This window comes from Corvus moneduloides, chromosome 7 (genome assembly GCF_009650955.1).
Source record: "Corvus moneduloides isolate bCorMon1 chromosome 7, bCorMon1.pri, whole genome shotgun sequence".
NCBI classification, from domain to species: domain Eukaryota; kingdom Metazoa; phylum Chordata; class Aves; order Passeriformes; family Corvidae; genus Corvus; species Corvus moneduloides.
Window position 1 is genome coordinate 12,957,398 of NC_045482.1, and position 13,898 is coordinate 12,971,295.

The window sequence follows — 13,898 nt, forward strand, 5'->3', positions numbered from 1 at the left end:
CTATTTTTCCATTTAGGTCATACTGTCCCTAATAAAATAGACAAGATTTGTAATAGAAAAGAACCATCTCCAGCCATCAAAAAACATGTCAAATTCTGTTTAATGTAAGCCACAGAGTTAAGTGTTGCTAATCATGAGCAGCATTTCATGGATTTTGAGTGTTGGCAAGGTCTTCAGCTGATGTAAACAGGAACCATGAAATCAGGGCTGCTCTGTGCTGATTTACCCCAAGTGAGAATCCGGTTGTGCTTCCCATTGCTTTGTTTCTAGTCTTTTTGTCTTGGCGCAACAGTGAAACTCAAGTCTGTTGTCTTCTCTTTTTCTTGCGCAGATTGGCATATTTATCACAGTAGCACATGCATCTTCTTGCTCATGTAAGATAACAAGTTGCCCAAATGATTAAAAAGAAATCAAAGAAAAAAGCAGCAAATGGCTTTTTGTAAATGTGCTTGGACAGTTGCTGTGCTCCCAATAAAGTCTAAACTTCAGCCAAACAGCCCACTGCTCCCCACATGGCTGGAGGCAGGCTTTGGTCCTATATGTTTATTATCGTTTAGAAATGGTATAAATGCTCCTCTATTCTTTTTTGTTCTGCCCTTATTCTACAACGCATTCCCCTTCTTCCTCCTGCTTCCTGTTTCCCAGACAGGTCCCCACCTCTTCCTCCCCACAGCCAAAAATAATACAAAAGGGAACATACAAAAGGTTTTTCGAGCCCTGAGATGTGATAATGAATGGGCGTCATGTACAGAGTAGACACAGTAGTCCCAGCACAAAAATGTTGATCACGCAAAGTCAATATGAGGAATTGCACGTTTTTGGATTAGGAATTCAGTGTTATGCATCCTCTTGTTTAATATATTCTTAGGTCAGAGCAGACGAGAGGACTCACAACCCAGGACTCTTACAAAATATTCTGTGTATTGAGTGTATTGATCACATATCTTCTCCAGGTTTGGTTTAATAAGCTAATTGTGACAGACTGCGCTTATGAATGTGCTGTTGCCTGAGAGTGCACGAACGCAACTGCTGTATACGTTTGTGTCAGCTTTTGAGTAGGAAATGTTAAGATATCTCTGGATGTTAATAAAACATCTCTAAAGAGTACATTTTTTCATTCATGAACCTAACCAGAGTAATTACAAGGAATCCAATTCTGCTGTGTAACCCCACTGCAATACTTTCTAAGGATGAATCTTGATTGAGGATCGAGACCTAAAATATTGCTCTGCTTTGTACATTCCACAGTCGTCAGCATTTGCTTTTGCGTATCCACTTCCTGTGGGAAGTTTACCACACTCTGGGGCATGCTTTGAACCTGATCCTTTGATTTCAGTCAGATTTTCAGGAGATAGGACAGGCAATTTAAGGAGCTAATTGTGCTTTTTTTGCTGTTTATAACACTAAACTAAAGCTGCTTCCAAACTGGATGACAACAGGTTAAATACACGCTTGATGAAGTTTGGAGAAAAGTTTGCAGTGAGGGCCACTAGCCAGCTCACTCAAAGCCATCCAAGGTTGTTATATAAATAAATGCTCTCTTCAGAGACATTTTGAAACACTCTATATATAATTTTTCAGATGGTCATTGTATGGCTCCTTGCTGTCATGGCAGCATGCAGGGTATGTGGTGGTGTACAACCACACATGGCTTTTTATCATATTTTGATACTAGCACAATGGACTGCTTGCACTTTTGAATTCTTGATTTGGCTATCCTTAATCCTTTGCTGACATTGATGCTATTTTTTAATGTTGTGACTGGTCGCAGATATTTTTTCTATCTTTACTAAACACTCAAAAAAAGCCAAAACAAAAGCCCTCCAAAGCCCTGGTTCAGTGTTTGCAGATTTCTTTCATCCTTTTTTTTTTCTATCTAGATGCCTATCAAATTCAGCCACGCTTAGCTGCAGTCCTTTGTTCAGTATCTCACAACCAGTGCACTTAAATTCTCTATGCTTAAGGCCTAAATACCACAGATTTTTGGTGAACAAATTTGACTTGTCCATTTGAAAGAATATTTGTTAGATAAATATATATTTCATTATTATGAAGTTAGGGAACAAAGCCTGATTTTGACTCCTTGGTTAGAGTTATGGGTTCAGATTTCTTTTCTATTTAAGACATTTGTTACCGCCCATTTCTGCTGGTGAAAATTGCTAGTTTATGGTAAAGTTGATTTTGATCTTTTAAGCTTTGGAGTCTGATTAAAATCTTTGATAACTCTGGTTACATCATGCCCCAGAGCAACAGGAAAATGAATCATGTTTATGTGAAGGTAGTGATTCTGTCCTTTATATCCACATTTTTTACTTTGAATTATCTTTGCTGAATGCTGTTGAGGTGTCTGATTTCAGTATTTCTTATACTCTGGAGAAGTATAAGAGGAGAAGATCCAGGGAGAAAGCCGTCTGGGTCATGGTAGGAGAATTTATTGAGAGTGCTGTTGTGCATGGATAACGGTGAATGGGCTGGTTTGGCTAAATACACTTCCTTAACAATTCATTCTTTGGGCTGAGACCAAGAGGGAAAATGGGCACAGGCCATTATTGTATTGAAGAAATTAGCAAACAGAGACTTTAGTCCTGTGTAGGGGAGTCAAGAATAAGTAGACTTGTCCATTTCAGGCTCCAGTGGCTGGTGTGACCCATTCGGAGGGTGTTAGGGAGGACTGGCCTGATGCCTCAGGCATATGGTGAAGTTACCACAGGAAGACAAGTCTTTGCATATCATATGATCTTTCTTTGCTGACTATGCCCGTGGCTGCTTTTTGCACTTGGCAAAAGCCTGTTTGTTGAGCACCCAGTTAACTTGATTTCCTTCATATATATCATGCATACAAATATTTACCACAGGTTAGCTGTCAGTAAGTATCTTATTGTTGTACCTGAAAAGTGGTTTTAGCTCTCTTTTTTTCAATGAACTGTAATACATAGGAAAGATGTGCTGGCACATGACTAGCTTTGTCTTAAAACCTTTGCAATAGAAATTATTTGGTATCGCCTGAAACTTTTTCTTATATACATTTATTTCAGGCTGCGGTTTTCCATTTTTCCCAAGTGTATTTTGCAAAACTACTTATTTTAATACTAAAACTCTGTTTATTTTATTCTGTCCCAAATGTTAAGCTCCTGATGTGCTGCAGCTTTTTCACTACTAGCAACTGCCCTGTAAAAGTTGCCAAGAGGAAAAGCTGGAGGTTTTGGCAGCTGGGTGGGAACAGATGACAATCTTGGAATAGATGGGCAAGAGTATTGGGCTTTGTTGTTGTTGTTCAGGAAGTAATGAAGGCTTTTGGCAGTGGGAAGAAAATCCATCATTCAAATCTTGTTTTAGGGTTAAGGATAAAAAACTGCATGGCATTTCAGGGAAGGCAGGTAAGTTTTGAATCTCTTATTCCTCTTAACTTCAGGGCTGCCCGACAACATCCGGTTCAATTTCTGCCTGTGGTATCAGCAATGCAAGTGTCGGTGTTGCCCAGAGTTTTTGCCTTTTTGCTGCACAATGACACACTGATACTGGGCACTGCTCCTGGTGCCACTGTTTGCTCTGAGTGTGAGTGAATGGCGATGGCACTGACCTTAGTGTTGTGTTTTGGGTTGTCTTCAGGTTGAAGACAGTTTCTCCTGCAATGCAGTCTTGAGATTTTCACAGTTATTTGGAGATGAGGCCCCTTTTTTGCATGCCAGTAGAAAGCAATGGGGTCATGATGGAAGTTGAAATTTGGCCTTCACTATTGCTTGTATAATTCTGCTTTGCTTGTGTAAATTACAAAGAGAATCCTTTCAAGTATTGTAAACAGACCTGGTAGATCAGACCTGCTTGTCAGCCACATTCAACATTTTCATTTTCTGTCACAGCCTGATCTAAGTATCCAACTTCCTAATTAGGTTTTGGATAACTTCCAAGTTCAGTGCTTGATGTCCAATTATATCTGCAGTAAAATGGCACTTAGAAGCAACTAGCACTTCCAGATAAGAACTTCAGATGATCTGCTAGAAAAATTCAGAACCAAGATATTAAAAAATACTTCAGCATCAATAAAACAGAGGAACTCAGTGAACATATTTATAAGGTGTCTTCCCTGATGTTCTGTCCTCAAATTATTATAAGTGTTTGGGCTTTTTTTTTTAACCCTTGGCAGAACTTTGTTGTTGCCATATTGTCCTGTCTTTAACTGTTTAAAACGCCCAGAAGTTTGAGTGCTTTAGAGATTTCACAGCATGGACAGGTGCTTCTCAAGTGACCTGTTATGTTTCAAAAGTCAGTCTGTATGTGTGGGTGAAATTCTAAAACACAACATCGCTGTCAACCGAGACTAGTTCTTTGCAATTCATTGGAGCAAGTTTAGATTTATGCCCTGAGAACTAGGAGTATAGTTTGGTTCATCAGATGGAATTAGGTTTTCCAGAGCTGTCTGGACCTGAACCCAGATGCCTAACTTGTGTCCCTGCAAAAGCTCCTGGCCTTTGGGCATGTCTTCCCCCGTTATTCTCTAAAGGGGAGACACTGGGTGCCTACACTGCCTTGAGGCTTGGCACACTGATGATGGTGGTGGTCCCAGCTGGAACCTTCCTTCTGGTTCCTCTCTGGGAGAGAGATGAAGTCAAACATCAGCACCATGAATGGTGACTCCAGCTCCTTCATGTCTAGGTTTTGAATGTTCTGGGTTGAACTTTAACCTGGATAGCTGATAGACACCATAAAATACAGACTCTGAACCAAATCAGGTATTGGCAAATCTGGGAGGGATTGCAGAATCTGGGGTTTGTCTTGTTGTTGCAGTTAGTAGCAAAACTATCTTGATTTCTGCCGGCTGTAGAGTTAGGTGAGTACTAAGCTCTGCTGAAAATGGTACACATGTATCACATCTCTACTGTCAGAGGCACATGCTGGATTTCTCTTGTGTTGTATTTCATAGTGATGACCATACTCAATGTGTTTCTTAAATAATCTTTACTTTCAGTAGATGAGCTTTAGAGGTAAGAATACAACTAGATTAGAGCGCATACCTTTCTCAATTGACAAACATATGGAACACTGAATTTTCCTGGACCAGTGCTACTGCAAACTCTGAAACGACTAACAAGAAGTAGGTCCTTACCAGGCATAGGACAGCTCTACAGTAGCTGTCTTGTACTGTCTGAAGGAGCTGGTACTGCACATGGAAGTGTAATGGTGTGTGGTTTACATGTATTCTACCACTCCACGTGCCCCAGGGGACTTGGATGGTAGTATAATATGGGAAGCAAAGAGATATTTTGAGTTACTGGGAGGGAACACACAGCATTTCTTGCAGGTGATGGAAATGCTCCTCTGCTGGGGAAGTGAGTTTTTTGCAATTGTATCCAAAATTGAAAAATCAGAGCAAGGGCTTGACAGGATTGTCCACATGCCAGACTGCTGTCTTCTTCTGTCTGGCTTACTTCAAGTATGTGGGGTCTTGCAAAGTCACATCCTATTATTTGTCAGCCATGAATCATCATTTCTTTTAACCGGTTAAATTGAGGAGCAAGGTGCAAGGAGAATGACCCTCATTAATCAGGGCAGATGGGTTGAATTAGTGGGTCACACTTTTTTATCCCTAGCCAGTGAAACTGGCTTGACAGCCAATGGCAGTCTTATGGATCTTCTTCTTTTGTTCCTGAAGGGAGCCATCTTCTTCCCTTTGCAATTTTTAAAGTCTTTATTGCTGTATCATACAGGCACTGGGTAAGAAAGTTTAATACCCACCATGTTGCCTGCAACGTAGCAACTAAAGCGTAGTTGGACTTATGTCACATGTGACATACTCCATCTGTTACACAAAGCTCCCTCTCTTGCACGAGTGGTGCAGGGGAAGCTGGACATCCAGCAGAACTTTGGTAAGAGCATGACAAGTGCAGCTCACTCCTGTCTGAGATATTCTTGAACTGTTTTCCTACCAGGCTGGTAGTGGAAGTAGGAGAGCTATAGAATCTGAATTCAGATCATCATCTGAAGTCAGCAGTCTGGGTTTATATCTCTGTGGATAGTGGTCAATATCCTGCTCCTCCCATAAAAAAAAAAAAAGTAGTTTTTGGTGTGCTCACTGGCAAATAGCTCTGTGGGAATGGAGACCAAACAACTTTCCTGCCCCTCCTGGTGGTCCACCAGGCTGGAGTGGGGACCTTGGTGGTCTCAGCCTGACTAGTTTCTCCAGATCAGAGCTCAAGACAAGGCAGTGGGCTTAGTTGGCCTAAAAATTGTCATGCCAGGGCAAGGAGTGAAGAAAGCAGGCTGGGTTCTAAACCCTTGCTCACCACTCCCTAGGAGATTTGGACCACAAGGAGAGAAGGTTGCATAAGGTACTTGGCGTAAACTGGGAAGGGCGTATGGGGAAAGATGCTTTGTTTCTGCCACCAGAAAAAAAGGCAGCAGCAGGTACGGCCCTGGCAGGAGGTAAGGAAAGGGCTGTGGCCATAACCCCTCGCCAGGCTTTGTCTGCCATGCAGATTAGGTGCAGGGCTTTTCTGGCTCAGTGTTGCTAGGCTCTTCCCTGCTATTGACTTGGTGGAGAGGCTGAGGGGGGTGGGAGGGAGGGACTGCATTATATTGTTTCTTTGAGTTGTTTTTCTCCCCCCTTCTATGGGGAGATGGGCTTGATCCACTGGTTTTGGATTTCAGAGGCAGAAGGCAAGACATGACCAGCTGGTGTCTTGAAATGGCACAGGTGCAGTGGCTGTGGGAGGGGGGGAGCCAGGAATAATTACAGGTTTGTGAAGCATCAGGCTTTGCCTGAAAAGGGCTCATCGAGAAACTGCTCTTTATGGAAAATTAATGGTGAAGCTGGAAGAACTGTCAGGCCCACTATTGTTGTCATGGGGTAGTGATGCCTTAAAGGAGCAGCACCTCCTGCTCGCATCCCCTCCACGGGCAGCCCAGAGCTGGCATGCAGCTTTCTGATCCCACAGCAATTGAAATTTCATGTCACTGTCATCAGATTTAATGGCCTTGAGTCCTTGTCTCTCCTCCCCGCTGCTGCCCTCCCTCTTTCCACCCCTAATTTGTGATTATACTTGCTCTTTCCTTTGGAAGCCTTTTATTTATTGGGCCCCTAAACCTGTTTCTGCCCCACTGGATGAAGGCTAAGTGGACCAGAAAGCCCAAATTACATGATGTGGAGAACTCAAAAGCATTACCTCTCCTGGTGGTGGGGGTTATTACTGAAAGACTATGTGGCATGTTGAAAAGCTTCTCCCAAAACCCGTTAGGATTTATCTGGGGAGAGACCAGATTCTCAGTTAAAGCTGTTTCTCACAGTCCCAGAAATGCACCTTATAAAGAAATCGGAAAGGTTGCTTAAGGCAAGTACAATTGATAAGTGTCCCACCCCCAGGCCTGTGTGCAGGCGGTCTCATACGTCTGATAAAACGTACTTGCTGAAGTACAGCATGTCTCACCTGCTTATATTCTGTTCTGTTCTTTCTGTCCATCTCTACAGCTCAGATCTATAATCAGCTATTACTTAAAAAAAAAGAAATAACGGGTAATTGTGTGGCAGATTTTGTTGTGAACTGGAAAGTCATCCCACCACATTGTATCTGCAACCAACAGTGTTGCTTCCTGGGAGTTTTGAAAGTAATAATCTCAAATTACCTGGCGGTTCCCAGAGAGCCGTGAGTGGGGCCTCCTTACATTCCTGTTGATGGGACCTTTGTACTCAGAAGGCAGAAGTCTCTGTCTCTCCTCTGGTCATATGAAGCTTTCATTTCTTAATCAGATGCTGGACTCTCCAGATTGAGATGTAGTTGGGTCACCAGCTCCCATAGACTGAAAATTTTTGACTAAAACCCCTTTCTTAATATTGCTAGAAGTGTTCTCTGAGGAGTAGTTTTAGAGGTTTCTAAAATGTATTAGTTAGAATGTCTCTTTCTCCAAGTCCTGTGAAATCACAGTGGTGGTATTAAGCCAGCTCTCCTTTCAAGCTGCAAGAAATGAAAAACAGTGCTAATAAACTCCATTAAAAGCTCCTGAAACTACAGCAAATGGTTCTCTATAAACAATAAAAGTTTATAATGTTGGCTGTGGAGAACACTGGGAAGTGCTTTGGTGCCTGGAGGCTTTATTGGGGCAAGCTCAGGGCACTTCATAATAAGGCACATTCAGGAGGCTCATCCCATTCTTGTGCTGATGATCACTGCTGTGGAGGTGCAGGAACACAATTTTATGTGGCACCCTCTTTGACTGCAACTTCACCAACTTTTTAATAAGGGGGATGTGTGTATTTGTGTGCAAGTCTGGTGTCCTGTACACAGGAAGCTCCATTTGACCAGATGTGCCAAAACTCCCTCTAAAACTGACAGTAGATCCCTTCTTTACTGCCACCTTTCCTTCTCTCAGGCCTTTTAGACAAGCTGTGGTCTCACTGGAAGCTTTTCTGCCTCCTATCTTAAAATGCCATGCTTCAGAATTGTGCTGTTTTAGGAACAGATTGGGCCCCAGCCAGCTACACTGAGTTAAATTTGGAGAGAAAGTTAATGTTTGTGAAGGAAGAGGAAGCAGTTATTTGGAGAGGTGGCTTTTTGTTTGTACATGGCCAGATGATGAGTCTATTAGGGTAGTTTCATATGGAAGTGGCTGTAGGACAGATTATACTTAAAGTTGGGAATGCCCTGGTACCCATGGAACAATGTACAGACTTTAATGAAAATGTAATAGATACTTTCTGATTGTTATATCTTCACTTCTAGTATAATACCTGCTAGCATATGTAGGTATTCCAGACTATCTCTGAGCAGCTTCAAACAAGTGCCAAATCTTCATGTCTCCCAGTGTGTTACCATCTCAGGAGAAGATGTTGGTGTTCATGAGTGCTGTCTTGGCATGCCTTTGGACCATGTTCTCCTGCCCTCAGTGGGAGCTATGCTGTAATCTCTCTCTAACAGCCGTTTTTCTCCCTCCCCTCTCCCTTTCCCTTCTGCAGACATGCCTGGAGTTGGAGCGATACCTTCAGACTGAACCGCGGAAGATCTCTGAGACCTTTGGTGAGGATTTGGACTGCTTCCTTCATGCCTCCTCAGCCCCAGATGCAGAGGACAATATACGACGGCTGGACCCCATCCTTTTACCAGTGGAGACGAGTACATGTGACAAAAGCGCCAACATGGACATTATCCTCTCCCGTGACAAGCTGCTGTCTGAGACGTGCCTCAGCTCGCAGTCCACCAGCTCTTCCACAGAAGGCTACACAGCCGTCAACCAGGCCCAGCTCAATGCAGTAACCTCATTAACCCCCCCTTCCTCTCCGGAGCTCAGCCGCCACCTTGTAAAAACCCCACAGACTCTCTCAGCGGTGGATGGCACAGTGACGTTGAAATTAGTAGCCAAGAAAACTTCACTCAGCTCTGTGAAAGTGGGTGTAGCAACAGCGACTGCGGGGACAATAAAAAGCGGGCAGAGTGACAGTGAGCAAGGAGGTACAGGGACAGAAGCATCCCCAGAAAACAAGAAGAGAGTTCATCGCTGTCAATTTAATGGGTGCCGGAAAGTTTATACAAAGAGCTCCCACTTAAAGGCTCACCAGAGGACTCATACAGGTACTTATGTAGGATGCTTCTCTCATCTTGTCCTCCTGCCACCTACCCGTAACCATCTCCTTTTATTCTCATTTAGAAAAGAAAAAAATCTCTTCTGAAAGTCCCAGCTTCTCTCTATGAAACAGGGCAGTGGAAAATATGGTAGGCCAGCAAATGTACCCATTATTCAATAGAACAGAGGAGTTCACCACCTACCATTAACCTGTTGGGGTTCATATGTCTTACGGGGCTTGATGCAGAGTTAATTTTAGGATACCTAAGGGATGTAGATGTATCATTCATGTTAAAACTATGTGCATGTCACTTTGAGTTTTTGGCACTCACTTCCCCAAGACAACTTTAAAAATGTTAAGTTTAGTCAAGTGTTATTTTCTTCAAATAGAACATAGCGTGGGTAGGCTTTTGGTGCCTTTTGTATGGGAGAAAGAGAAATGTGTTTTAGATCTTAGATATGCTGTTTAGGAATAATCTGTGCATGAGGCAGCATGTGTAGATGCAGACATGTAGGCATGCAGAGGCACGTACCCTTCAGATACTCATGATCTTGGACTTCTCCAGTGCTAAAATACGGTGAGAACAAATAAAAGATTGACATGGAGTTTGAATGAAGAAGTGTAGGTGGAGAGGGAATAGGATGTATGGATAGATGTGAGGCTGTTACTTTGGGTAACATTTACAAATGTTATATATATGTGTGTGTGTGTAAGCTGGTTGAAGCATACTGAATTGGCTTAGTTTCATTTTTCAGGTTCCCTCCTCTCATTTCCTCATAGCCCCCACTAGCTTTTCAGCTGGTATTCATTGGCATTAATAGCTATGCAGTTCACACACGTTGCTGCTTTGTTCTAAGCTTCACACGTGATGAGAGATGATAAATTCCCATTAGCACCATCTTATCATGTGATTATTCTTGTTTCCAGAGGGATTGCTATAATCAGTTTTCTCAATTTTACTGTAAAATGTGTGGTCTCTTATGATAACTGCACATTTAGTTCACGATCTTATCATGCAGTCAGATTCCTAGAAGCAAGGTTGTTCTTGCAAGGTAGAAAATAACACATTGGACTGACGCAGTAAATCAGACAAATATGTGGGTTGTTAAGAGAGCTGCATCCATCACATACTCGGCAGCCCTGTAAAAGTTACATGGTCTGAAGTATAAATCATAGTAAGACATAAAAGGCATTGATCTTTTTATATGGGCTTTCTAGTGCTTTTACTGGGGATAGCCACCTTGCCAGGAGTGACCTCACCTGTGATTCAGTGATTTGAAAGCCAGCGGAAGTGGTACAATCATTTTAAACTCAGCATCGACATGGTCAGAATGTTGGTTCCTTGTAGCACCAATGCTGCTGTGAGGGCTTGTCCCTTCTGGGGCAGGCCAGTGGGACGTCCCAGCCAAGGCCTTCCAGCAGGCAATGGAGCTTCCATGAAAGCACAAATGAAGAGTGTGAAAGCTGTTAACCCAGTGGTCTTGTCTGTTAAGATGTGACCCTCATGTTTGTCCTCAAGCTGGAAGTGATGGGTCTTAAACAGCTTTTCCTGAAGTCAGTCAGGGATATGACACAATAGCCTGGAAAGGGTGAACTTGTGAAGTTTTCCTGGTTTTGTCACACAGATGGGGATATGGACAAGGAGTCATGAGGAGCACTCACAAAAACTACTAATCTCTCAACACCTTTACCCTTTGGTGTCAAAATCTTTTAAAAATTTGCATGCTTTTGAACCCAGCCCTAGGTCTGGTTGAATTTTCTGAGGTCAAAACCTTTCCCCTCTAACATCACCATGTGAAATCTTATGTAATGAGAAACGTTTCTCACTGGCTCTGTGATCTTTCTGTTGAATAGCCTTGGATCATACGTAGTGCCATGACGTGCTTGAGCCTGCCCATCCACAGCAGTGTTTGACATGGTGAGAAAGGCACGTCTGTCTTTGCAGATGGGGAGGACCTTTATCAGGTGATGAGACTGCAGCTGCTTGGGTGCAGAGCCCAGACCTCCCATTCCCAGTGCCTTACCTGGTGGGATCAGCTACTCCTCTGATCTTGCCAGTTAAACCATCAGTGGTTTAAACAGCCCCTAATTATGGGAGTATTTCTGTTTCCATTCACCATGTCCTGAGCAGATAGCATAGGTTGTTAGGAAAGCAGGAAGGCAAAAAACAAGAGAGAATACAAACCTGGAATGATGATCTCGCCAGTCTTAGCAGCTGTAAAACCACCCCACCCCTGCCGATGTCCTAGCTGTGCACAGCTTTGTAGAAAGCATGGTTTCCCTTGATGAGGACTAAATGCAGCCTTGTTGTTAAAACACATCTTTGATGCAGAACCTGGGAGCAGGGAACCTGTCTCTCATTTTTGTCTGTGGAAAGCAGGTTGTCTAAATACCTGTTAACATTTACATCCTGGGAGCAATCTGAGTAAATCGAGGGAAGGAGTGTGATAGGCTTATCTAAACATCTTATTTGAGTCTGGAGCACAAAGTCATTCAGACCCCTTCATACTGCTTATGTGCTCTGTTCCCTTAAAACACACTGACCATTGGATGCCTTAAATGAGAGCTGGTACAATCAAGGCATTAAATGTGTTCACACTGACCTCTTCAATGGGGTTCCCCACAGGGAGCTCTGGCCTCTGGTTGGAGTGGGTCAGAGAGGAATAGCTTTGGAAATTTGGGACTGAATTATAAATGTCAGGGCTGTCTCCTTTCCCGTGCAGCCTTCAGGGCATGGGACAAGGAGCCCTTTTCTCCATGGGTGCTTTGTTTTTTTTCATGCCTGAACTGAGTGTGCTGTGGGTTGCAAATGCACCCAGCAGTGCCAATGGCTAGTAGCCACTTGGCTTAGTCTGTGGCTGAGCCAGAGGGTCTGAAATGATTGCGAGATATTTTCCTTCGGCTGGTGGTTTGTTAGTGTGTCATGCAAGAGCAGTCTGGCAGTGTGGGCTCTGTAAAAGGGTGTGAGTGCCCCGACAGACAAAGAGCTCCCAGTGTGGGGTTCACAGGCAGGGAGGCAGATGTGGGCTGGTCACTCAGCTTGCACGTGCAAAGTCCACTTGCTGGATCAAAGGGATTTACTGCAGTGCATGAAAACAAGAAACCATGGGCTGGGGAGCGGGTGGGGGGTGGAAGGCAGCGGAAGGAGGCTGCATTCCTTTCGTTCATATGTAAGGCTGACCAGACAGAGCTGGCTGCTGTTCCTCGCTGCTGCATGATGAGCCAGGCTGGGCTGCAGGCAATGCAGGCTGATAGCAGCCTGCTAGGTTGGGAACAATCATCTCTTGGGATTTTACTTTGCTGGGAAGCCGAGAGACCATCGGACCCCACATTACACTTGGTGCATCTTCCATATTACTCTCCCACATCTCATCTGCAAGAGAATCAGGACGGCACTATAAGGCCCATCAATGGTCGAACTGGTTATGAAACCACCTTCTGGATGACCTTTGGAGAGGGAAAAACAATCATTTGTGTGGGAGAGAATTTAATCTGGAAGGAAAAGGGAAAAACATTGTCTGTATGGAAAGGGAAATGAAAATATTTGACTAAACTCAAAGCAAGCTGGGGTATCTAAAGTTAAGGGCGTGTAAAGGAGCTAAGAGCAGTGGTGGGTCTGACAGTCAGAGTGTAGCAAAGAAGCCCCTCAGGGAAGAAATAGCAGCTGGGCCTGTAAACAGGAGGAAAAGGTGAGCTTTAGGTTTGGAGAAAACCACACTGCCAGTGTGAGATGAGGTAAAAACATCTAAAGAAGGAGCAACCAGGACTGTCATGGTAATTCAACCCTAGCACATTTTCTCATGGTTATTCATGGAGCAGACATCAGTGCAAACAATGGCATTTTCTCTCTTTTGAGAAAGGAAAATTTTTTTCCTGTCTTCGCACATGCATGGAGATGAATTGTCAATGAAATGGAGAGTGGAGAGGGAAGGAATTCGAATGAGCCAAACCCCATGTATAATCATCAGTACTTCCTAAATTAGAAAACAGGATATTGCTGGAGAGTGTCTGAATGCAAATAAGTCTAAGGGTGAGCTGGCCTGTGACCTATGGAAAGATTAGTCATGGGATGTGACTGTGGCTCCCAGATCAAAGACTGCTGGAGATTTCTATCTCTTGACAAAACCATTCCTATCAGCCTTCCTTGCAGTAATGTGCAGGGGAAGATGTAAGATGATGTGGGTACTTTCTGACCGGGGATGATGCATCACATAAAAACTGACCAGGAAATCCTTAAGATTGGGAAAGTGATAAAAAAATTACCCTTATGGGGTTCTGCTAGGATTTGCATTTCATGAGTATCAGAAGATTTGCTTTTTTCTTTTTTTCTTTATCCATCCAAAACCAG

At 43.4% G+C, this 13,898-nt stretch overlaps 1 protein-coding gene across 3 annotated transcripts in view; it reads left to right on the forward strand.

The window, feature by feature from the left end:
• KLF7 (Kruppel like factor 7) overlaps nt 1-13,898 on the forward strand; it is a 66,855-nt gene that overhangs the window by 21,428 nt on the left and 31,529 nt on the right. For all 3 annotated transcript variants that reach the window (XM_032114194.1, XM_032114193.1, XM_032114195.1), the window contains one exon: nt 8,945-9,557. In XM_032114194.1, coding sequence (XP_031970085.1) covers nt 8,945-9,557 — 613 coding nt within the window. The remainder of the gene's footprint in view (nt 1-8,944; nt 9,558-13,898) is intronic.